The sequence below is a fragment of the Phycodurus eques genome, chromosome 11, assembly GCF_024500275.1.
Source record: "Phycodurus eques isolate BA_2022a chromosome 11, UOR_Pequ_1.1, whole genome shotgun sequence".
NCBI classification, from domain to species: domain Eukaryota; kingdom Metazoa; phylum Chordata; class Actinopteri; order Syngnathiformes; family Syngnathidae; genus Phycodurus; species Phycodurus eques.
Window position 1 is genome coordinate 14,466,646 of NC_084535.1, and position 24,625 is coordinate 14,491,270.

The following is a 24,625-nucleotide window of genomic DNA, read 5'->3' on the forward strand; positions in this document are numbered from 1 at the left end:
CCTCACTAGGGTGAGCTGGAGCCTATCCAAGCTACAGTATCTTCGGACAAGAGGGGGGGTACACCCTGAACCGGTCGCCAGCCAATTGCAGAGCACATATAGACAACCAAGCATTCGCACTCACATTCACACCTACGGGCAATATAGATTCCTCAATTAACCTACAGTGCATGTTTTTGGGATGTGGAAGGAGAAAACCCACGCAGGCACGGGGAGAACATGCAAACTCCACAGAAGGAAGGCCAGATTTGAACCCAGGTGCTCAGAACTGTGAAGCAGATGTGCTAAACAGTCGCCCACCATGCAGCCATTTGGCCCATGCTGTTTTAAACACAACATTGTTCAAAATAAGTGACTTGCTAACACAATTTCTCTCCGCTAAATGAATATAAATCCAGTGTGGTGAGTCAGGATAGTTTGCCCGAGCACAGTGCAACGCATGGACAGCAAAATGAATGCGAACCAAAGAGTCATTCGGAGGGATAAAAAGCCCCAATGTACGACACCAGCGAGCTTTCAGGTCCCAGTGACAGAGGGCACAGATTTTATTTCGGAAATCACAGTTAATCTCATCCACATGATTATGGATAGGCCTATAGGCCATAAATAAAAAAATCGAATTGAAAGTCCATGAAATATTCCAGTTTTGGAAGACGCTGCATGCTGCAAACGTTGCCTGAGGACAAGTGAGAGGGGTCCAGTTTAGGGGGGGGAACCCCTTATGATTGGAATTAAGTGTGCGGGAGGGAAACGGAGAGGGGGAAAAGGAGGCGGAGGCGGAGGAGGGCAGGGAAGAAAGTGGGTGCTGGTGCCAGACGCAGAAAGAAGTGAACGGACGTGTGTATGGTGCTGAGAGTGTGACGTGATATTGCAGCCCGCTCCTGGAGCTCTGCGAGCAGCAAGCAAAGCGCCTTTCCGCGTCCTCACTGGCCCCCCAAACATCTCCCATCCACCCACTCTACACGGATCTTTTCTCACCTCTTTATTTTCTCGACGTGACGAGAGGATGCCGTTTGAGGACTTGCTTGGAAATGGAATAGAGATGCCGAATAAACCCGTGGTGTTATTGTAAAACAAAATGCTCCGAAATAGATTTTCTCTTATTCTCTGAAATTATTTTACTGTCGCTCGGTTCTGTTTTGAGTTTGGATGGGAAAGCCCATGCGTATGATGAGGAGGAGGACCGTGGATACGAACGGGGAAAGCGGAGTGAAACGCATTTGATTTGATTTGATTTTTATGTTGCTGGTTTTTTTTGTTTTTTTTTTAACCCACTGAAGCATCTTGTTGCGCCGGACTTGTGTGCGTGTGTGTGTGCGTGCTGGAGTATGGATTCACTCGAGGGCTGCAGACGTGATTTATAAAGGATGTTGTCAAGTATGTTGGGAAAATAGCCATAGCTTTCGCGTTGTAAGGTAAGATTTTGTTGTTGTTGTTGTATTTATTCAGACAATGCATGGTTGATGTCAGATAAAGTTTTTGCCTTTAAATAATCTTGACAAGTGTGTGTGTGTGCGCGCGTGTGCGCTGCGTAGCCCTTCTCACGAATCCACGCAGATGAACAGATATGTTTATTTAAAGCGATGATCTGTGTCATAGGAGGCAAAGCCCACTTTAAAGTGGCACCGAGTCTCCATTCACATTGCCATCCAGAGAGACGATTGCTTTTTAGAAGCCTCGGCACTAAAACCGAGCGTGTCTCTCTTGACGACCCATTTCTCCTCGTTCACCGGAATACCGATTCCCCCTTGACGCCCCTGCACATGAATCTTGCAAAAGGATGTGGATTCGCGTGGATTTAGAGCTCACAGCTGATCCCACACCCTGCAAGCTTTGAAGGACTAATAAATTGTGGGGCCACCATTCCATTCCCCATTCTTTTGGCTTGTGTGTGTGATAGTGTGGATTGTGGCTATTCGCCTCCACTTCCACAGTTGCACGGACGAGCACGCGCACCCACGCGCGCGCGCACGCACGCACGCACGCACGCACCTGCTCGCAGCTGCATTGCCTGCAGGATTCAAACAATCGGGACATGGCATTGCATTCTCTTCTCTTTCTTCTCGTCCACACGCCCCCGTGCACGTCGCGCAAGCACACGCACACACACGCGCGCGCACACACACACGCACACGTAGCCTCGATCAAATTGCACTTTTCCCAAAATAAAAAATATGCCTTACATTTTGGAATACGTTGATTCCGAAATTCTGCCTTCTTCTCATGAAATGGACATGCGAGTTATTTGTAGTTGATGATGCATAAAAAAAAAAACACGGATGCACACAGATGTCTCTCGAAGGCAAATAACTTTAACCGTAAATGTAATAACCTTCATGCATTGTTTCCCCCCGAGCACGACACAGTTAACAACATCTTAATGTCCTTACCGTTTACCCCCCCTCCCCCCCACACATACACGCACACGCACACACACACACACACACATACAGACATGCATGTTATAAATAAATAAATAAATATTACCCGAATTAACCAGCAGATGGCAATGTTTGCACAAAGTACAGGAGTGAAGCATGGCAAAATGGGGTGCAAAAGAGATGCAGCTGCGGTTGATGTGCTGGATTTTGTCTTGGCATTTTCTTGATGACAAGTCCATGAATCTTCATCGATAGTCCATGTTGTTCACTTTGTAATTCTCCTCCTCTTTCCTTGCAGGCCAAATGACATAGGATGAAGGCTGTTCGAAACCTGTTGATTTATATATTTTCCACCTATCTTCAGGTTATGTTTGGATTAACTGGTGCCCAAGATTATTGGTGTTCCACTTTGGTCAAGGGGGTCATCTATGGATCCTACTCTGTGACTGAAATGTTCCCTAAGAACTATACAAACTGTACGTGGACGCTGGAGAACCCAGACCCGACCAAATACAGTATCTACCTGAAACTATACAAACAAGACCTGAGTTGCTCTGAGTATTCTCTGCTTGCCTATCAGTTTGATCACTACTCTCACGAAAAGATTAATGCCTTGCTCAAGGTCAATGAGTCAATAGTATACCTGTGTGATTCCAAGAATATTTATGTATTTTTGCTCTACGACAAGAATTTTGTTCAGCTACGGCGGGTTTTCCCCTCTGATTCAAACGGATTGACGTCACAGAAGCTAGAAGAGGAGAAGTCCATTGTGGAGTTCCTGGTGTTGAATAAAGCCAGCCCCAGCCAGTTTGGGTGTCAAGTGCTTTGTACATGGCTGGAAAACTGCCTGAAATTAGAGAAGGGCACAGTGGAGACGTGCGGCATTGTCTACACGAAATGCACGTGTCCCCAACATTTAGGAGACGGAGAATCCGAGAGCATGCTCATGCTCAACAATGTGGTTTTACCGCTCAACGCCCAAACGGAGGGCTGCTTGTCGCCCCAACTGCACGCAGGCCAGGTCTGCAATCTTAGTGCTGAAGTGAAGCGGCCTCCTAAAGAAGGTGAGTATGCTGCCGTGTCTTCCTATTTCTGTGCTGACATGGTAGTGGAACGCTTTTTATGAATAGATAAGATCATTTATTGTGCACGTCGATCACTCCCTTCTTCTGCCCTGTCCTACTGCATGTCTCAAACAAGATGGGCCATGAAACAAAGAGCACACATACAGTAGAGCTTTAATTAAATGGTTGCTGCCTCACTAATTGGACAACAAAGAGTTGGGTGTAAACTATTACAGTGGAGCCTCTGAAGTCGAATGCCCAAAATTTAGGGGAAGAGTTTGTTGCTGAAAACCTTTAGGTTGTCAGGCATCAAATGATTTAATCTGTCTATGTGTGTTCGACTTTTTCTTTGGCATTTTTGTAATACTTCATCAAAAAGATGGAACGCCATCCATCTCGCATGACATCAAACATTATGTCAGCATATCGTTTAGTCCGTTGGCTTACTCCACCGGATCTCAATTCGGCAAGCATCAAAAGATTCAGTCACATGTTTTGCTTTTACTTTGTTCTTTAGGAGAAGGGGCACATGAACGAACGCAGATCTGTGATCTCCTCCCAAGCTAACTTCCCTTCATCTGCCCTTGGATGTCTGCTTGCAGATCCTTATAAATGTACTTTGCGCGCTTTGACCTCCCAGACTGGAGGAAATCAGTTTCTTGTTCTGCCATGTCAAAGACGGTCAGCGTCTGACTTGCGCGCTGCATTTAAAGGAAACGAGAGGAGCCGCTTTGCTTGGATGGAATTGAAGTCGGCTGTGATCACGCCCACAGCAACACAGAGGTTCCTCTTTTAGATGCGCTGGGATACGCTGGTCCACGAAACTACCAACACCGGGTCTAACCCGCCTCCGTGCAGAGTTATGACATGTGCCCCGCCGGATTTACACCGGTCATGAAAATAGAGCCCCGAGTGTCAGTTCAGGTCAGGAATGTAAAATGATTGTTCAAATGGTGACATTTTAACCTTGAAACCGATTATTTCTATTTCCATTATTTACTTTTATTTGCTAAAAAATAATAACAATTAAAATCAACACAAATACACCGGATTCCATTACAACTGTATGTCTTTGACCTCAGAGGTTCCACTGTTTTTATTTTTATTTTTATAATGAAAACGGGCTAACCGGTTTAGACCAACTCAAACCAAAATCCCTAATTTTTCCTCTTTGCACCTCAGCAAAGTCAAAATTATTGCAAAGGTATATTTCCTTAGGCAAGTGTGGGTTGTATGCCATTTGCATCATGAATTGGGCGGACGCAATGCAACAATTGTTGTTTTGCTTCAACCATAATTAATGGGCTGCAGGGTAGAATGAACATGATCAGACTTTATGTGGTTTAACTGTAGTGCTGCCATAGAGCAATGCAACATGTTATAACATTGGCTTTTAACAGTAAATGCTTCTGATAAGGTCATGATAGACCATGGAGCTTCATGAGGAGGTTGTCTTGACATGTAGCTGATTGGCCTGTAACAGGTAGTGTTGCGTCAGACTTGTGATGATGAGACATAAAACAGTGGCCTTCATCACCAATGAACCTTTTTGATTAGTGGAGGAAATAATGAGGGAGCAAATGTTATGGAACATTAGTATTCCCTTGTGCGATTGAAGTAATTGTTGCAGCAATCACTCCCTGGAGATCCCAATGGGAAGAAGAATGTGCTTTTATGCAGTCGTTTTAGCTGTCAGGTGGTTGCTGCTGCAACGTCAACATCATTTAGTCCGTACATCGGTTTGTAAGAAGAAGGATAGTGTCCCTGACATTGCCTTGGCAACGCTAGATCAGTCTAGTCTACATCTACTTTTAGCCACGTTTCAACCAAGAAATACAGTTCAGTTGGTTTACCATATTATGGTTTGAAATCATATACCCTAAGGTTGAATGCTGATGAAGTGCATGATGTTTTTGACCAATCAACTGAGAGCTTTGTGTCAAGTTCCACCCTTTTCCTTTGGAACCTCTACTAAAGGGTGCCGAGCAGTAAGGGTTAGGGTTAACCCTAACCTTTGGTACCCTTTGCAACTTTTAATGATGGGAATATAAAATGATTAATGCACAAGATTGGCTAAAATGAAGTATACATGGCCCCTATGTATAATAATTTATAATAATCTTATGTACTTTTGGTGGAAGATTTTTAATCTCAATTCCCGACAAAAACATTTACAACACAAAAGGTTGGAGAGAGTTCATTATGTATTTGGGGTTGGGACAGGTTTGAGAACCCTCCCCAAGAAAATGTAGCCCAGAGGCCTTGACAGCCAGGTCTGGTCATATAGTATTGTTGTGAACTTTTTTTTTGCAAATATATACAGTATCCCGTGGTGCCCTGATGTACGAGTATAATTCATTCTGTGACCATATTTAAAACTCAAATCAGCTTTCCACATTGAAATGCATGGAAATGCCATTAATGCGTTCTAGCGCTGCCAAAAACCCACCACCGATTTGTGTGTTACATATTTTTAATACAGACAAGTAGCACTGTTTTCAAAATATAATTATAAAGATATATTGTAAGAAAATGTAAATACAGTTATTTGGTTATAGGACGTGTAATCAAGCCAAAAGTCACTGACCTTTATTTGTTCGCGAACTGAGGTTTCATTACGAGGTTCTACCTTAATTGCTCCATTTTTCTTTGACTTCAGTGACCCTGTAGAGATCCTGAAGCTCACGCGTAACTCAAGTGAAGGCAAAAAAATAAATAAAAATCGGCCAAGCCACAGCTCGTATCTCAAAGAACTTGTAAATCACACTCGAAAATGGAAACCACTGTATGTACAATACAAATTTCATTCAGTTGCTTAAAAGATAACACTTTTCACACCTGTAGTGGCACCCCAAGTGAAAACATCAAACAGAAATTATTTACATTTACCTTAATTTTTTTGGAAGATTGTGTCTCTCACCTTGTTCCTTTAAAGAAATTGCATTGCTTTTGTTTTCAATTGACCATTGCTGCGACAGGAGTCAAGTAGCAGTATAGGTTTCATAATGATCATTTTAGTCCACCCTTCAATCAAATCACTAACATTATGCTTATTTGAAGAGGGAATATTTATTTTCCAGAATAACATTTGACATTTTTCAGCATGTTAATATCAGCTTAAGAGCACAGCTTATTCCCCCCACCCCCACCACCCACCAGAAGATTTTCCACTAGTATCTATTTATAGTGTTGGTTGATGGGAGGTTTGAATAAATCCGTTTTCATCTGGATAACGGGTGAGATCAACACACTGGGTTTTAAAAGAGCGCTGTCTCTCCTACTAGTGTTGTAGTGACAGAGTGGGTGTTCCTGATGAAGAATAAAGCATTACAAACAGTTGACAAGGGCTCGATTTGATACAATCGCTCGTCTTTGATCCTCTCAACTTCCTGTTGAGGAGGAGGCCTTTCGAGCCTATCAAAAGCCAAGCCGTGCTGGAGGTTGTATGTGTGACACACGCTGCTCCCCGTTTGTTTTGCACACATATACGCTACGTGTAGACCATTTTAAAGGTTAAAGCTCTTCAATAATTAAGGTGATTGTACAGACAAAAGACAGACCTCAATGATGCTGTGACACTTTGAAAACTAAACGTCAAAAGTCTAAACACAGCGACTGACTCATTTATGCTGCTTTATTTTTATGGGCGTCACTGTTTCATGCATAAAAGTTGTAAAAGCAAGCGGCATAGTGCTGCACTGACACTTACTGTGATTTGATTCTCTCTCCTTCTCTCCGGTGTGTGTTTGTGTGTCTCTGCGTGCCCGCATGCGTGCGAGTGTATGCATGTGTGTGCGTGCGTGTGCATGTGAATGTGTGTTCAGCCTTCCTACAACACCCACATGTAACAGTATGATGACTCAACACTGCCCATAGGTGAACTAATGTGTGTTTTTATCACCGTTGTGATGTCTGAATGACGTGTCCAGACTGTTTTTAGATAATAGTGTGACTTTTATTTTGACAAAAAAAATGAGGAGTGGAGGGGGAAACTGTTAAACAGTTAATATTTTCCATTTCTTACAGACATTTTGTAAGGAATTGTACTTCCACAAAGAATATCTTTTCCTTAATTTTAAAGAGGTTAATGGAGCTTCGTGGCACATTGGCCATCCATCCATTTTCTGAGCCGCTTCTCCTCACTAGGGTCGCGGGCGTGCTGGAGCACATATAAACAAACAGCCATTCACACTCACATTCAGACCTACGGGCAATTTAGAGTCTTCAATCAACCGACCATGCATGTTTTTGGGATGTGGAAGGAAACCGGTGTACCCGTAGAAAACTCCACACAGGCGAGCCTGGGATTTGAACCCCGGTTTTCAGAACTGTAAGGCAGATGTGCTAACCAGTCATATAATGTGCCGCGTGGCACATTGTATTTACCCCAAAATGTTTCTACTAATACAGTGCATTCCTTTTTGTACAGCATCCTACTAAATTCTCATGAAAACTGGCACTCCTGACACACGCTTTGCAGATGCTGGTGTTTACTATTCATGGACAGGATAAAACCTCAAAATCCTTTAATTCCCTTTGAGCACCTTCATATCTTTTACAACCTGCTCCTGCCTTCGAGAAATCAACCGCTTCACAAGGTATCCCCTCGTTTTGTTGTCTGCCTACTCGGTTTCGCCTCGGCTACGGTCGACTGTCTCATTATTTGTGTTGCTTTGTTGTCATTGGAGGATCAGGGTCGATACGTCTCATTGCTTTGGGGTGGGAAGTGTATTCTTGTTTGTATTTCAATGTGTGAACTGTTAATGAAGCTTCAAACAGTCCTGTTGTGCTTGTGATGTATCGCATGTGGCCCTGGCAGTCTGAAATGAATACAATAAGATTTTGCTTCTCATTTTCAAAATGAAATGGAATGTGTTTCATTAAGAGGTATTTAGATCCATGTAAGATGGTGTGTTCGAGCAAATGGTAGTGAGTCTTCCTTACAGTCTAAAGCATGTGTGTCAAACTCAAGGCCCGGGGGCCAAACGCAAGCCCGCCACATCGATTTATGTGGCCGGCGAAAGCAAATCATCTTTGTCAACTTCCATGATTTTTGCTAAAATCTGTACCAAAATTCAAAATATTCATATGTAATAAACATGTTGAGATATTGCATTTTTCTGTTACCAAAACCGTTTTTCTACAGTAACTTAAACAATAGTTGAACAAACTATTATCCTTGTCTTCTGATTTCAAAACTAGTAATCCCTTAATCTGTTGTGTATATGTAATAATATGATGATAATGCGATTAAACATTTATATGGTTTCACTGTTCTAACGGCCTTCTGAGGGAAACCATAACCGCAATGTGGCCCGAGACAAAAATGAGTTTGACACCCCTGGTCTCGAGGTTATGGCTTCAAAACTCTGTTTAGTCCTTCCTGTGTTGCGTTTGCTTGTTATCCCTGTGTAATGAAAAAAGATGACGAGCAGGGGGTTTTAATTTTCCTGCTCAAAACTCAATATTACTACCAAGAATTGGGTCTCATAAGTACGTAAGATATTCAAATGAATATTTAATGAGTCAACAAAAGGGGCCTCCAAACACCGTATTACTGTAGTACAAGAATTAGGTTGCAAACACAAATCTGAGTCCTGATCCTCTTTCCCATTTGAGGAAGAATAGCATGGCCCTTAAAGGCATCATGCAATCCACGTAAAACATGGCATTTTAGCATGTTGAATTCCATAGCCTTGTTTAGCTAGAATGATGGCGAAATCACCACTAAAAAGGAGGAACCCTACATTTCCAAATTTGACACTGTGCAGATTTCCGGTTGAACACTTGCATATACGTTATTTGAACATTCTGCTTTGTGACTAAGTAGAAGACGGCAATGAGATTTTATCCGTGAATGAAACGTGGAGCGGGGCGCTCCAGTGCACCGTCACCCGCCGCAGTCGTGAGTGCTGCCGCAGCTCAGCCCTGCTGCCTCACAAAGAGCGGCCTTTTATTCACTTTGGATCTCAGTCAAGTCACTCAGTAGTCACACTGCATTATGCTCACCCCCATTGTTCCGTACACTTGGAGGCCATTTTACTTCCAATTCAGTGAAAGAGAGGCCTCAGCTCGACAGCCCTGGATCTGTTTGTTTTACCCTATATATGGATTTCTAAACTCGGGTTCTACAAAATACAGCTTTCTGTTACAATCCCTTTGAAAATTCCATACTGAATTACACCCCCTTAGAGGCGACTATAATAACGTTTCCCATGGTACGCCTTCATGCTGCATTTTGTACCTGGCTTTTATAGCTGTGACCTCAGTGTTCCTTCCTCTCAACCTTCGCAGTCATTTCTGCTGAGATGGAAAGAAAGTTGTTAGTGAAAGGCACGGTCAGTTCAAGTAAGTCCAATCGACTGTAGCGCCCTGCAGAAACCAATGTGACAACGCAAGACATCCTTTTGCCGCAATAAGTTGGCAATCACAATCCACAACATTAGGTACACATACGCAAATTAAAATGTATTTTAAAAAGACAATAAGTCACAGTTTTTGTTGAAATTCATTTATCATTGACATTCATTTAACAATGTTTATTATTGTGGTTGTAGCTTGCAGTGGTGAAGAATTTCACTCCATCACCTTGAGACCCAGGTCTAATGCATTATTTTCTATTTCTTGTGCAATTCAGTAAGGAAACTAACATTTTAAAACCGTATCTCTGGTATTAGATTTGTTAAAATTGTGCAAGTGTACCTAATAAAGGCCCCAATCAATGTGTAATAATGAAGGTCAAAGCTGCACTTGGTCACTCTAGGAGAGTGTATTGATGCTGTTTGAGCCCAGAACATATTAGTATTTGTATGGCTATTTGAGTAAAGTTGAATGACTCATGGTACTACTATTAATATACAGGCAGATGATAGAATTGGATGGTGAAGGAGAAAAGAAGGTAATACAACAACAAATAACATATTTATCTAATGCCAAGCTACTGTATTCCATTGCATCCCCATAGCTGTTTGTTTGAGGCACTTGGACAGGTGGATGACCATCAGCTGTGCAAACCGTTGTTCAAATTTTGACATGGATTTGTGATCTCAGTCCGGAGGCTGTGTTTCACCCGGGCCATGACTGGGAGTCAAAGTGATAACTACCTGCTATGAGACTGTGTGCTGCCAAGTGTCTCTGAGCAAATGAAAGAGCAGTGTTGTCATAGCGCAGCTGCAGACAGGATGGTGGTCAAAGTGTCGACACCATTTATGGTTTTGAGACAGTTTGGAGGGAATATACTTCACTGATTAGATTAGGATTAGAACTCAGGATAACCATATGCACATAAAAAACAAAACAGTTGCAGCTCAAATGTCTTCTTAGAAAATAACATAATCTTGCTGCCATTTGCCTTAAAATATAAAACTGTATTTACATTATTTTATTTTATTTTTTTTGCTTATGCCTTGAAACATTCATTCATTCATTTTCCATACCGCTTATCCTCATTAGGGTCGCGGCCGTACTGGAGCCTGTCTCAGTTATCTTTTGGGCGAGAGGCAGGGGACACCCTGAACTGGTTGCCAGCCAATCGCAGGGCACATAGAAACATACAACCATTCACACTCACAGTCATGCCTACGGGCAATTTAGAGTCTCCAATTAATGCATGTTTTTGGGATGTGGGAGGAAACTGGAGTCCTCAGAGAAAACCCACGCAGGCACAGGGAGAACATACAAACTCCACACAGGCGAGGCTGGATTTGAACCCGGGTCCTCAGAACTGTGAGGCAGATGTGCTGACGGAGCGAAGGAACTTTATTCTATGTATTTTCTTTTTTGATTTTCCTCATATTGGTTGGTCAGGCAGTTCTAAATTTCACGTTTGTTCTTTTTTTAGAAAAAACAACAAAAACAAAAACAGAATTTCATGTTTGCTGTACATACTGTACATGTGTTGTTTATATTTACTCTTTGTCTGTTCATTAAGTGCATATTTGTGATGCAGCTATATATTTTTCTTAAGGGTAAAAGAAGAATATGAAGCACATCACCCATTGGCTAATCTGCTTTCAAGGAGATGACTGTGCCACTTACCATTCCATTATTCATATAATTTATGAGTCTCAGCAGTTATATGGCCCATTATAATGTCATATTACAAGAGGAATCTAAGTAAAGTCTCAAATAATTAGCTCTATAAGATGAAGCAGCCACAAGTGATGTCCTCAAGTCACCCCCTCACAACTTTAAGACCTTTTACACGCACACTTGAAAACAGATACAAATGCTCATTTTGCTTACACTAGTTTGAAGTACTGTAACGTAACTGTTGGTCAATTGTCAACAAATAGGCTATATTGCAAAATAATCTCAGTATAGTTACTTGTCTTTCGACTATTCGCCAAACAGTTGGATTCTTCTGATTGTTATTGAGGTTACTCATATTAGTGTACTTAATTGCACATTAACATTAAGTATTCTTATCGTCTTATTCCTCATTTTAGTACTTGTGCAGTCAAATAATAAGAATTCATGAGTACGTTATAGGAGGCCATGGTGTAAATTGTTTTTGACTAAAACCTTTTCAAAGAAAGCTCCGTTAGAGTGCCAATTTGGGTTGTGACAATGTTGTTGGTCCAAGTAGTGATGCTGCAGATTTGTTCCACTTGGGTCGTCACAGTACTTCTCCACCAAAGTGTATCTTTACTATGACCAGCAATGATGCATTACAGACATATGTTAAATCCTGAGATCACATATACGGCACCGTGGGTATTCAGAAGATATAGTAGTACATTCATAGTATTTCTTTACAAAGTGACATTTGCATTTTGCAACTGCTGGCCTGCTCTGCATAGTACACAGTATTGCAACCTATTTTTTTTTACATTGATTTTTAGGTACACGTACACGGGGATTGTTTTGACAATGTTGTTTGTGGGTGAAACGTTTCAAAAATCCAAAAGAAAAAAATGCCTGTGCTAGATGGTTGTCATTTAAACATACAGTAGGCTACTCTTTTTGTACAGTTTGTGTCTTTTACCAGCAGCCACATGTCCATTACTGCCACCATCTCCCATGACTTTGTTCTGTTCTCTGAACTGCAGCGTGTACTGCGATCAAGCTCTCACCCAGCTCTGTGACTATTGCCAACTAAAATGTAATATACTCAACTAACACATCTTTATCTTAACCACCACCTCGTCGCTAGTGATGCAAATACTTTTTGAACGTATTTTTTGTTTTATTAATTAAAGATTCGTTTATGTTTATTATCTTTGGCAATGGTTGTGTCTTATATCATGAAATCGTATTACACTTATGCAAAATAATTTGAGTGGTGACTAAGGCACGAAAATATCGCTGGTTAAATCACAAACGTTGCTGGCTGAAGCTGATGCTCACTCAAAAGACCATGTTGTCTTCTGCAGTGTACCATGGCCACAGAGGCGTAATGCCACATTTCCATTTGTAATTGCACATCTTGCTCCGACATCACAGCGTTCAGACTCTATTTTGCAATTTATGAGTTAAAGATAAGTGGACTTCGCGAATCAAAGGAAGCCACTGTTGCTTTCTCTGACTTCAAAAAGGCTTCTATATGAATACAAACAAAAGTAATGAGTCTCTGTAGATGAAGAAGACCGTCTTATCCTCTTATTATACAAATTGGATTTGTTTATTTCCATCATATGCATAATTCACTGAAAGAAAATATCCCAGCAGTCTGCTCCAGCACAATAGGAGGAACATATTTAACTTGTTTCCAATCCAGTCAGCAAGAAGAATAGGAACTAAAGTGAAGGTTTGGTATCTTCAAGCAGGAGTCAGAGCATTATCACAATAACAACAATTCAGCAATTGTAATCTAAGGAATGCATTGACAATGCAAAGTCCTTCAGAGTGAGCTTCTGCACTGTTCATCCTTCGAAGAATACATGCACAACCTCTGCATGAGCTTAATACAGCCGTGCCCTACAGTTCTGCAACGAGGCAGAGCAAAGTTCTTCGTTTGAATGAACACTGTTGGATGTCAAGAGCATTTCTTGTCAGGTTCTTTTCTAACGGAGCAAAATATATATATATTCCAAAGGTTTTAGCATAGGATGCCATAATATTTTATTTTTTTCTCCTCTTGCCTGTGTAGCAAGGTGCTGGGGACGTTAATGCAAATGATGTACCGTTTTCAGCCTCTTAGTTGCATGCTCCTTAATATCAACTCAGTTGGTTTTGGCCTGTCAGTGGATGGCTATTTCTACCCACACTGAAGAGGAATTTGCATAAACATCCACCCACAAACCCTGGTAAATGAGTCTGTCACTCAAAGACTATGTGGGGAAGTGGAGGAGAAATCCAATCCTTTCTCTAGGGGCTTCTGTAACCGCACTTCTCTGGCATCACTTCTGTCGCGGGTGGCAAGTGTCTTAACATTATGGATGGCTGTAATAGATGCTGCCTACATGTGTGTGTGTGTGGAACAAAAGCGTCAACATAATCTTGACGAGAAATTAAGCCATTGTTTTAGATTCATTGTTTTTTTTTGTACACATAAAGATTCAGTTTATCACATTTATCTTGGAGACCCGTGCATCCATTGTGACTGAACTAGAACCTATCCCAACTAAATATTCCCTGACCTGACAACCAGCCATTCACAGGGCACAACTAGACAAGAGCATTCACACTCACATTTACACCTATGATCAATTTAAAGTATTCAAAAAAACAAACAGGCTGGGAGGAAACCTGAATTCCCAAAAAAACACCAGGCAAGCACAGCGAGAACATGCAAACTCCATGCAGATTCAAACCTTGAATGAATCTAAACCAATAGAGTTAAGTACCAATAAAAACTATAGCACTTAAAAGTATGAAGTGAAACAACTCATATTGCTTGAGACTGAATCAAACCAAACTTATTTTTGTAATTATTATTATTATTGTTATATGTATATATATGTTGGGGGTTTTTTTTTTCTAAAAAAGAACAAGCGTGAAATTGAGAACTGCCGGACCAACCAATATGAGGAAAATAAAAAAATAAAATACATAGAATAAACTCTTCCTTAGCTCAGAATCCAAATCTGCAAAACAATCTGTTATAGATTAAAAATATATATGTTTAAAGGCGTGGCATGGTGAGTGACTGGTAAGCACATCTGCCTCACAGTTGCGAGGACCGGGGTTCAAATCTCGGCCTTGCCTGTGTGGAGTTTGCATGTTCTCCCCATGCCTGTGTGGTTTTTCTCCGGGTGCTCCGGTTTCCTCCCACATCCCAAAAACATGCATGGTAGGTTGATTGGAGATTCTAAATTGCCCGTAGGTGTGAATGTGAGTGCCAATGGTTGTTTGTTTCTATGTGCCCTGCGATTGGCTGGCAACCTCTTGCCCAAGGGACAGGCTCCAGCACGCACGTGACGCTAGTGAGGAAAAGCGGTAAAGAAAATGGATGGATGGATATATATATATATATATATATATATATACACATATATATATATATATACACATATATATATATATATATACACATATATATATATACACATATATATATATATATATATATATATATATATACATATATATACACATATATATATACATATATATATATATATATATATATATATATATATATATATATATATATATATACATATATATATCTTTTTTTGTTTGTTTGTTTTTGTTTTATTGTTTTTTTTACTATGTCATTCAAAGCATCAAGGGGAATTCAACTTGCATTACGCTGTATATTTTGTGTTAATGGGATGAAATATTATATCTCGTTCAAAAATCCAAAGAGAGGAATTATGGCAGTTCAGGACTGCTTATTGATACATCACAGAATTTCACAGCAATTGGGGCTAGCTATGTGCACTTGTTTTCAATGTTTTAATTTTTATTTGTAATGTTTGTGATAGGAATAGAGAATCAGCTTCAGGGGAGCAGCGTATCATCGATTGTCAGGCGACACTAAGGTTAACCTGTGCATCATTGATCTGTATGCATTGGCTTCGATCTCTATTTCACATTATTTCCTTGTGTGATTTCTGGATGGTGGCTGCAACCTACAAAGGTATACTGCACACCCTTTTGCCTGCCTCCGTCAGACATTTTGTGATTTTTGGTGGGGGGATTGGAGGGTGTGCAGACAGCGGAAGCGTCAAGTTGATTCCGATTGCCTGACCGACTTAGCAACAGGGATGACATCCGAGACATATGATTGGACAACCATCCATCCATTTTCTCAAGCGCTTATCCTCACTAGGCAATATGCTTGTCTTTTAGCAATCACGCATACAGTTTGTTTTACTTGCAATACATTCTGACACAAAGCCAACCATATGGGCTTTCTTTCTTTCTATTTCTGGTACTTAACATGCTTATTTTCAACCACTGGAGTTGACTGACATATTAGCGTTGCCTTCCTATACTTTACAACTAGTGAATAACATGTTTTTTGTCACGGTATTTGTTGGTCTCATTAAAAAAAAAAAAAAAAAAAGTCAGGTTTTCAGGCTTCTATGCACTCAACAAAGTTCGCGTTCTGTATTAAATGAGTTGGAAAAAAAGAAGTCTCTAGGAATTCCAACAAATTGACTTATGCGAATCTTAATTAATTCACTAATGGGGTTAAAATATTTCTCTGAGAGGCAACCGAGCCAAATAAGAAACTTCAGATGAGTTCTAAAATATTTACCACACCCTGTTGTTTTAGAAGTAAAAGCTTTTATGTAAACTTTTGACCTTGTGTGTGCACTCATTCTTTATTTACTCTATTTGATTTTTTCTTGACACTCTTCTTTTCACTTTTAAAAGGAAGCGCAAGAGATCAAAACAACTACATAACCAAATAGTGACACTGAAAGACATAATATTTGAACTATATTTGTGCTTTACACAACAAGCCTTCCCTTTCATGATTGAAAAACATACTATTTTTCTGGAGAAATAAAACACTCAATCCATAATTCACAATGTATTGGCAATAAATAGTATCCATCAATATAATCTATAACCTTGTGTAGTAACATTGCATTTTGTTGTCTATCAATGAAGTATAGAGTTTTATTCATGTTTTGCATGGATAATTATGTTAAATATGCAATGAGGAATTGGACACAGTCAAGGCAGTGCAACATGTTTTGTTCTTTACATGAGCTGTACATTCTTTAATTCACTCTTATTTACTGGTAGTTTGCGCATATATGACCAAGTGAGCATATAAGTAGATATGTAAAACTGTTACTTATCTCTTTTTTTCCTCCCTCATTTATCTTTACTCAGACTTCCTTAAATGATGACGAGTAATGCTGCTGATGCTTTGTCATCAGCATACGTCAGTCATCACTGACTGAGACAGATTACATTTGCTTGCACTAACTGGCCATATGTTTGTGCAGACTTTGTGCTTATCTGGCTCCTCTCACTTGAGGGGGTGTCACTACGCAGAGAACATTAATAAGCCTTGCGCCATTTTAGTTGGGTTTTATGACCAAAGGTCCAATGTAATTGATAGAAATGCAATGTTGGTCTAAGCAATAAGAAATAATAACTAGTGAAATTGCAATTTTATAGCAAACTGTAGTGTAACTTATGAATTCACATAAACCATGTCCAATGCGTAGTTCAACCCAAAAACACACCTTAAAAAAATCCAATGTTCCAACTGTCGTTCTGCACAATGTCATCTGCGCATCCTCATCATGTGCATATTGAACAAGACTTAATCTGAGGGTGCATTTAAATGGTTCAATTTTGCTCCCACTTAAGTGTAGCAGTGAGTAATGACAAAGAGGAAGGATGACGACCATATCACCTGAAATAGGAACTTATTCTCTCATTCTGATCTAGTGTTAGCAACAAACGTGGTACACGTGGCTGCCTTGACTGAATATGGTTAAAGTGACAATATGTCAACAACAATAATAATAATGAGGCACGGTGGACGACTGGTTAGAGCGTCTGCCTCACAGTTCTAAGGACCGGGGTTCAATCCCCGGCCCCGCCTGTGTGGACTTTGCATGTTCTCCCCGTGCCTGCGTGGGTTTTCTCTGAGCACTCCGGTTTTCTCCCACATCCCAAAAACATGCATGGTAGGTTAATTGACAACTCTAAAGTGCCCGTAGGTGTGAATGTGAGTGCGAATGGTTGTTTGTTTGTATGTCCCCTGCGATTGGCTGGCAACCGGTTCAGGGTGTACCCAGCCTCCTGCCCGATGATAGCTGGGATAGGCTCCAGCACCCCCGCGACCCTACTGAGGAGAAGCGGCTCAGAAAATGGATGGATGGATGGATGGATAATAATAATGAAAGAAAAAGAACAGAATGTACATCATAAAGTGAGCTGCGTTTATCTTTATGGGAGGCAACATGCTTCAGCCCTCCCTCCCTATGTTCGTTAATGTACCATTAAAGTTAATGGTGAGCACAAATGTTATTTCGTTTTAACAAGGGTTAACTTATTTTTATGCTAGACTGAGTTAATGTTAAAATGTTAGTTAAAACATTGTCCATACTGATAACAAAACTGCTCCGATGACGACAAACAAAATTTGTGGAAAATTTTGTTTTGAAAATTAAAGAAAGTGGACGTCAAGCAGCATACTTTTGAAGTAAGTATATACTCGCCATTTTGTTGCATTCTGCATGTGAGGTATGCACAGTGACAATTACAAAATATTGTGATGGAAAATGTATCTGATTAGAATAGCAGAAGAAGCATTTAACTTCTACACTTTCATACTGGTTATATTGCATGACTGTCGCATTTTAATCATTTTATTACTGATTGTGTTTAAAAGACAGTATTCATAACTTGACTGAAACCAGTCAAACGTGGAATGTTTGTGCTGCAGTCTTCCTCTTTAGGTCCGTGTTCAGTCTTTCTATCACTAAAAATCAACACACACAAAAAAAAAAAACAGCTGTCATATTAGGCGCATTGCTAAATTGCCAATATTGCTGCAAATTTTAAAAGCATTTTTCAGGGTTCTGCACCACAATTAGATACAGCAATTATATGCATAGAGACGGCTTACTATTTATCTCCAGCAGGCCCGCAGCATGTTGCTTCAATGAACATTCCTGCACTATGCTGAAACATTGCTGCAGCAACCAGTACAGATGGCTTAACAATGCCTGAAGATACAATTTGTAATCGATCACTCGCATTAAAGCTGAGTGGACAGTCAGGGCTGAAATTGGATTGGATGCACAATCTGGTTTCCAACTGACTGGATATTTTACTTTTGCCTGATAAAAATACAATGTCAGAGCTTAACTGAACCTATATGAGCATCAGGTTCTCCGCTTCCATTGTGCATATATTGAAGATGAAAATCCTTATGCAAAGGTTAACTGAAGCGGGTGCTGGACTTTCAAACACCTTTCAGAATGCTTGTGATTTTAGTGTTGGATCTGTTTCAACATCAATGTCAATTCAGAGTTACAGTGTATTTTATGCTGAATTTTGAATGAACTCGTTGTGTTCTCAATCCCTTTGGTATATAATGTAACTAAATTACCTGAATGTGGACTTCAAATCGGGCAAACAAATATTTGATGAGTAGAGAATCACTTTAAAGTCTGATGGAAGTATGTTGAAACACTCAACAATTAAGAATCTGCTGCAGAGTACAAATCAGACCAATCAGAAGGTTCAATGTTCTCTGCAGCATTTTATTAGAGTAAAGCACTCCCCAAACACAAGAGTCATAGCGAAACAGGACAAATAAATCAAGAGGCACACGGGAGATGCTTTTGGATTGGTGAATCAATACCGTGCTACCACAGCCTGTCGGAGCTTCCAAAAACCTCCTCTCAAGTAAAAGCCCTCAGTTGGGCATTGCATTTCTTTTTTTTTTTTATCTTCTGCCAAGAGAGTTTTTTTTTTTTTAATCCAGCAACATCAAAGTTGAAAACAGAGAGCCACATTACATTTGCAAAACCGTAAATGGAACTTAGAGGGAGTTGTGACGTGTAACATGACATCCAAGAATGAATTCAAGGACACAACACTGCTATAGTTTCACTTAAACATTCTATATGCTCTATAAGCTCACTCTTCTGATCTGAAATGTTAATGCATACCTCATTAATATAATGGAAAGAGTCAAACATTTAGTTTCAAGACACATTCTGAAACTATTTTACAGACAATGCTATATACTGTATGCCATATGGTCATATAAGGTCAAACATTTTAATTGTTATAAGTGCACTCTTGCACATATGAGAAATGTAAATGGCTTCTAGAATAATACTGAGAGAAAAACATCAACATGTTGAGCCTTTGTCAGATACATTTGATAAATATATTTGTCAGCATGTTATAACGTATCATACCAGAACATCCATCCATTCATCTATCCATTTTCTACCGCTTACCCGAGGTTGGGTCAGGGGGGGGCAGTAGCTTTAGGAGGGACGCCCAGACATCCCTCTCCCCAGCTACTTTATCCAGCTCTTCCGGGGAGATCCCGAGGCATTCCAGGCCAGCCGAAGGATGTAGTCTCTCCAGTCAGTTGTTGGTGTGACCACCATTTGCCTCACACAGGGCAAAACCTTTCCTAGAGTTGATCAGGTTGTTGATTGTGGCCTGTGGAATGCAGTCAGGTCAAGACCCTAATGTGGATGGTGACCATGCAGATGAGATTCCCTGCGGTAGTTTCTGACAGCTTGTGCAGAAGTGCTTTGATCGTGAAAACTGACCGATTGTTGCAGCGGCTGTGGCCAATCTTGGATGTGAAGATGCTGCATGTGGAGGTCGTGTGCTGGTGTTGTTTCACCTGGTCTGCAGTTGTAAGGCAGGTTGGATGCCTGATAAAATCTATGAAACACGTTTGGAGGCAGCTTATGGTAGAGTTAATATATTTTATATTTTGATATATATTTATGAATCTGACTATCAAGTCAGCGCCTCACCAGCCATAAACCTTGCTGCATGTTACTGGTATGATCCCACTGTCTAATGACTACAAGGAAGTTGTCTACAAACATACCAATGGCATATCTATGGCAATTTAGAGCCTTTTTGATATGATAAGATCTCTCATTAGATTGTTGCATTCTCTTTATGAGAATGTCTGCAGCCTGCAGCATTCCTACACAGTGATCCGCTGTTATTATTTATCAGGTACTTGATGATTTAGAGCAATGAGATCCTCCACTAAGTTCTTTGTTCCTTGGGGCCATCGTGGCAAAGCATCAGCTCAGCAGTGGCCAAAGCTTGACTGTTGTGAAGTTGTCGCAACAGTTACTGAAGTGCAATAATAGCAGTTTTCTTCTCTAATCGGAGGTGACAATTTTGAGAAAGGAAGTGAAACAAGAAGATTAGGAGAGAGAGTGCGAGATTGCTTTGCCACTTGGCAGACAGAATGTAAACACTATTGAATTGTAGGGGGAAAACAATTTATGTAGCCATTGTTGCAACATGATCAACATCTTAAATGTCATTGTTCCTTCTAACATCAATGCCTGCCACAGCATGTGGGACAGCATTAAAGTCTGTTGTCTACATAAGGTGAATTTCACTCTCCATTTGCGTTACGGCCGCTAGCCCCCATTGAGTTGTGCAGTTTTTTAAAATTACAGATTGTACATATTGGTGATTGGTAGTATATGTGTCTCTTCTCTTTTTTTTTTTTTTTTTAAGCTCCATTAACTGTGACACGATGTTGGCGCAGGAGCAAAAGTGGACAAGAGGTGTTAATGAGATATGCATCTGTGTGTGTGTTTGTGTGTGTACTGCGGCAAATTTACACACGTCACTGCCGTGTAAGAAGAAGCTTGCTGAATTGAAAAGAAAGAAGTGTTCATGTCTTAAATGTATAGTTTATCTTAATAATACTAATAGAGCGGCACAGTGGACGACTGGTTAGTCCTCACAGTTCTGAGGACCCGGGTTCAAATACGGCCTACGCCCGTGTGGAGTTTGCATGTTCTCCCCGTGCCTGCGTGGGTTGTCTCCGGGTACTCCGGTTTCCTCCCAAATCCCAAAAGCATGCGTGGTAGGTTGAAGACTTTAAATTGCCCGTAGGTGTGAATGTGAGTGCGAATGGTTGTTTGTTTATATGTGCCCTGCGATGTGGCTTTAGTAAGATGGTTATTGGTTGTTGTTAGTGGTTGTTAGTGTTTTCACAGACAGATTTTTTTCTTGTAGTTTTTTTTCAAGGGCAAATTTTCACTAGAATAATTAATCTGAGCTGTATTATATCTTTATTTTATTTGTGGTTCACATTTTTAAGGGATAATTTTGAAAATAAATAATTAGTCTAAAAGGCAATCATATATATTTTTTTCTATTGGGGTTGACATTTTTCAAGCCATATATTAAAAAGAAAAAAATAGGCAGAGAGGTAATTTTATTATTATATTAATAATTATACATATATATTCGTGGTTGCAGTGATTTAGACGTGCACTGTATCATACTGAGAGATGTTTTTAATACTACAATATCTGATATGACCTTGTCTATATGAAAACATTTTTAGATTTCAAATCTGTAGACATATGTTGCCTCCACTGTTTGGCCCTGTTCCTTTCCTCACACTTGCACTCGGGACGCTAATGCCGCGATTGAATTCAAAGTAGAGGCGCGGATGTTTGGTGGGTGGATATTAATTCTGAAGCGACACGTCAGCCTCATCATGTCAAGGGAAGTGGAGACTCATTTGGCTTTTATAGGTTATGCTTTTTATTACAAGAATGGTGGCTAATAGTCAACAGACGCATGCCATCAGATATTGTACGCAGGTTCACATTATATCTTGACCCTGGAATAAAAACACGGATTGAGTTGAAGTCCAAGAATTTATAATTCCTTCACAAAAGTGTTACCATCATTATCAAACATACAATTGATATTTGGTGTTGTTCCAGTAATTGGAGGACATACAGTAAAAATACATTCGCTGTGACCATATTTGATTGTGGTATTAGGATTCTCAATTTTGCATTACGGAATTATATTAAATCCTAAATTGCAATGTTTGTATTGCGCCAGAGCTCATTTGTGGGCTGCTTTTTATGGGCAAAAAGAAAAAAAGAAAAAAAAGGAAAACCCTACATTGAACAAATGCCTGCATGCACTTTTTGGCCCCAGGCCACACTTGTTCACAGTGGAAATCACAGAACATTGTTTTATTTTGTGTGTGTGTGTGTATAAGTGTGTGTGTGTGTGTGTGTTCGTATGTGGGCGTTTGTGTGTGTGAGAGAGAGAGAGAGAGAGAGAGAGAGAGAGAGAGAGAGAGCGAGAGAGAGCGAGAGAGAGAACGTGTCCTCAAGCAGAGAACATATTTGGATGTTTGGCTGGTGCTCTTTTTGTGCCTGTCCTACAATTGTCCCTCATTGTTTCCCTTTTTTCTCCCCCCTTTTGTTATATTCCATCCTCTGAAAAAGCTTTGATTTATTAGCCTCGCATAATTTTCGGGCATTAAGTGTGAAAAGGGAACATTTATCTTGGAGGTAGTATTGATTGTCCCATCTTGCAGACTGTCAGGTGTGTAACTCCAAGCCCGACTGAATTCCCAAATGGACTCAAGCCATCAATGGCGAGCTAGACAGATCTAAAACAAAATCAAATCTAAAACAAGCAATACGATTTCTGCCTCTCTGACCACAACAGCTTTGGCAGACGTAGTTTGAAACAGCCATTGGGTCTGAACTTGCCTCCACAGTTTTAATGGTTTGTTTTGAAGGCCCTTCAGGTTCTAGGGTAGGGAGAGGCCTGCCCTTTGGGCTCTCGAATACTTGTTTTGGACTAAAATGGGAGCAAGCTGTTCTCTTTTAATTATTCAATATGTGGGTCTTGTGAGGAAAAATAAGAGCCACCCATCAGATAATGTGTTGGCTTTGGCAAAGTAAACACCCACACAAATCTGTCATGACTGTATGTTTGTACAGTATGTGGTGTGATTGTACGCATTTTGATAAGCAGATTAAATGGGAGGTGCATCAATTTGTTTCATAGTCAAATATCTGTATTTTAAATGCATATATATAACAGAATACATACAATATATTGTGCCATTTTAAATTGCTGTAAAAATGTTTTTGTCTCACATAGTGTAGCATAACTTACAGGTATTTTACAAGTTTGGACAACAGGTATATTTCCTCGCACCTTTTTCTCAGCACCACACTGGTGATAGCATTCATTATCTATTTTAGTATCATTTTAATTTGCCAAACACTGTCTTCAAACCCAAACCTTTAGAAGAAGACAAAGTCTGTTGCACTTTTATTTACACTGGAAAATAGTTTTTCATCTCAGCTAGTAAGTATATCATAATAATGCTACAAAACTCCCAATGAATTGCAGTAACTGTTGTACTGTCCCTCCCTCCACCCTCAGTCACTTGTGAGCACTCATGTACTGTACCTCATTTTAATTGCAGAATTTAGATCTGAACCACATCATGCAAATTAGTCATCTAAATTGTGTCAAAAACACAAGCTACTTTGCGAGAGGTTATCGGCATAGCCCCGCAACCAGGAAGTACAGTGATATTTAAGTGTCAAAAACACTTCAGCAAAGTAATATGAGGTGTTTTAAACCATGGTCCTATATTATATATTATATAATAATGACTGTGATTATGCGCAATTATTCACAGACAGAACAATAGACCATATAATCTGTTTTTTTTAAAAATGATATTGTAATGAATAAAGATCTCCAATGGGTGAATATGTTTGTCAGGAGCAAATTCCAACATTTATATTGAAATTTCAAATTCATTCCTGCTTAACATTCTGATTGGCGGTTGAGTTGAAATCCGAGATTTGCCCTTGGTTTGGACCGCTGAGGGGAAAAAGTGCAGTAAGTTAGCAAATAATGCACAGTCACTGCACTCCGGAATGACTTGTCGCAATCTAAATCCCTTTAGTCGGCGTTCATGCTGCGATGCATTTAAAATGACACTTTTTTGCTTGAGATGAGATTTAATGTATAAATCTAAGGCTTTCAACCTCACATTGAAAAATGTTATTTAAAAAAAGCTTTTATTTTGAACAGTTACAAGTTATATTGTCTTATGAGACAAACTCAACTATGGATTTTTGCTTTAAAATTTTTGGGAAAAAAATAAAAATAAACCAATAAAAGGTTATTTGTTTTGGTGAAGGGCTTAATACTGTGTGCTGGGGGTATAATGTGTGTTCCGTTTTGTATCCATAACCGACCGCCCACTGGGCTTGAGGCTGGTGTCTGCTATTCCAGTTTTCT

The 24,625-nt window shown here is 40.0% G+C and overlaps 1 protein-coding gene across 7 annotated transcripts in view; it reads left to right on the forward strand.

The window, feature by feature from the left end:
• Positions 1 to 820: 820 nt before the first annotated feature.
• adgrb3 (adhesion G protein-coupled receptor B3) overlaps positions 821 to 24,625 on the forward strand; it is a 141,670-nt gene continuing 117,865 nt past the window's right edge. For all 7 annotated transcript variants that reach the window (XM_061690007.1, XM_061690009.1, XM_061690012.1 and 4 more), the window contains exons 1-2: positions 821 to 1,415; positions 2,680 to 3,445. In XM_061690007.1, coding sequence (XP_061545991.1) covers positions 2,695 to 3,445 — 751 coding nt within the window. In that variant the 5' untranslated portion in view covers positions 821 to 1,415; positions 2,680 to 2,694. The remainder of the gene's footprint in view (positions 1,416 to 2,679; positions 3,446 to 24,625) is intronic.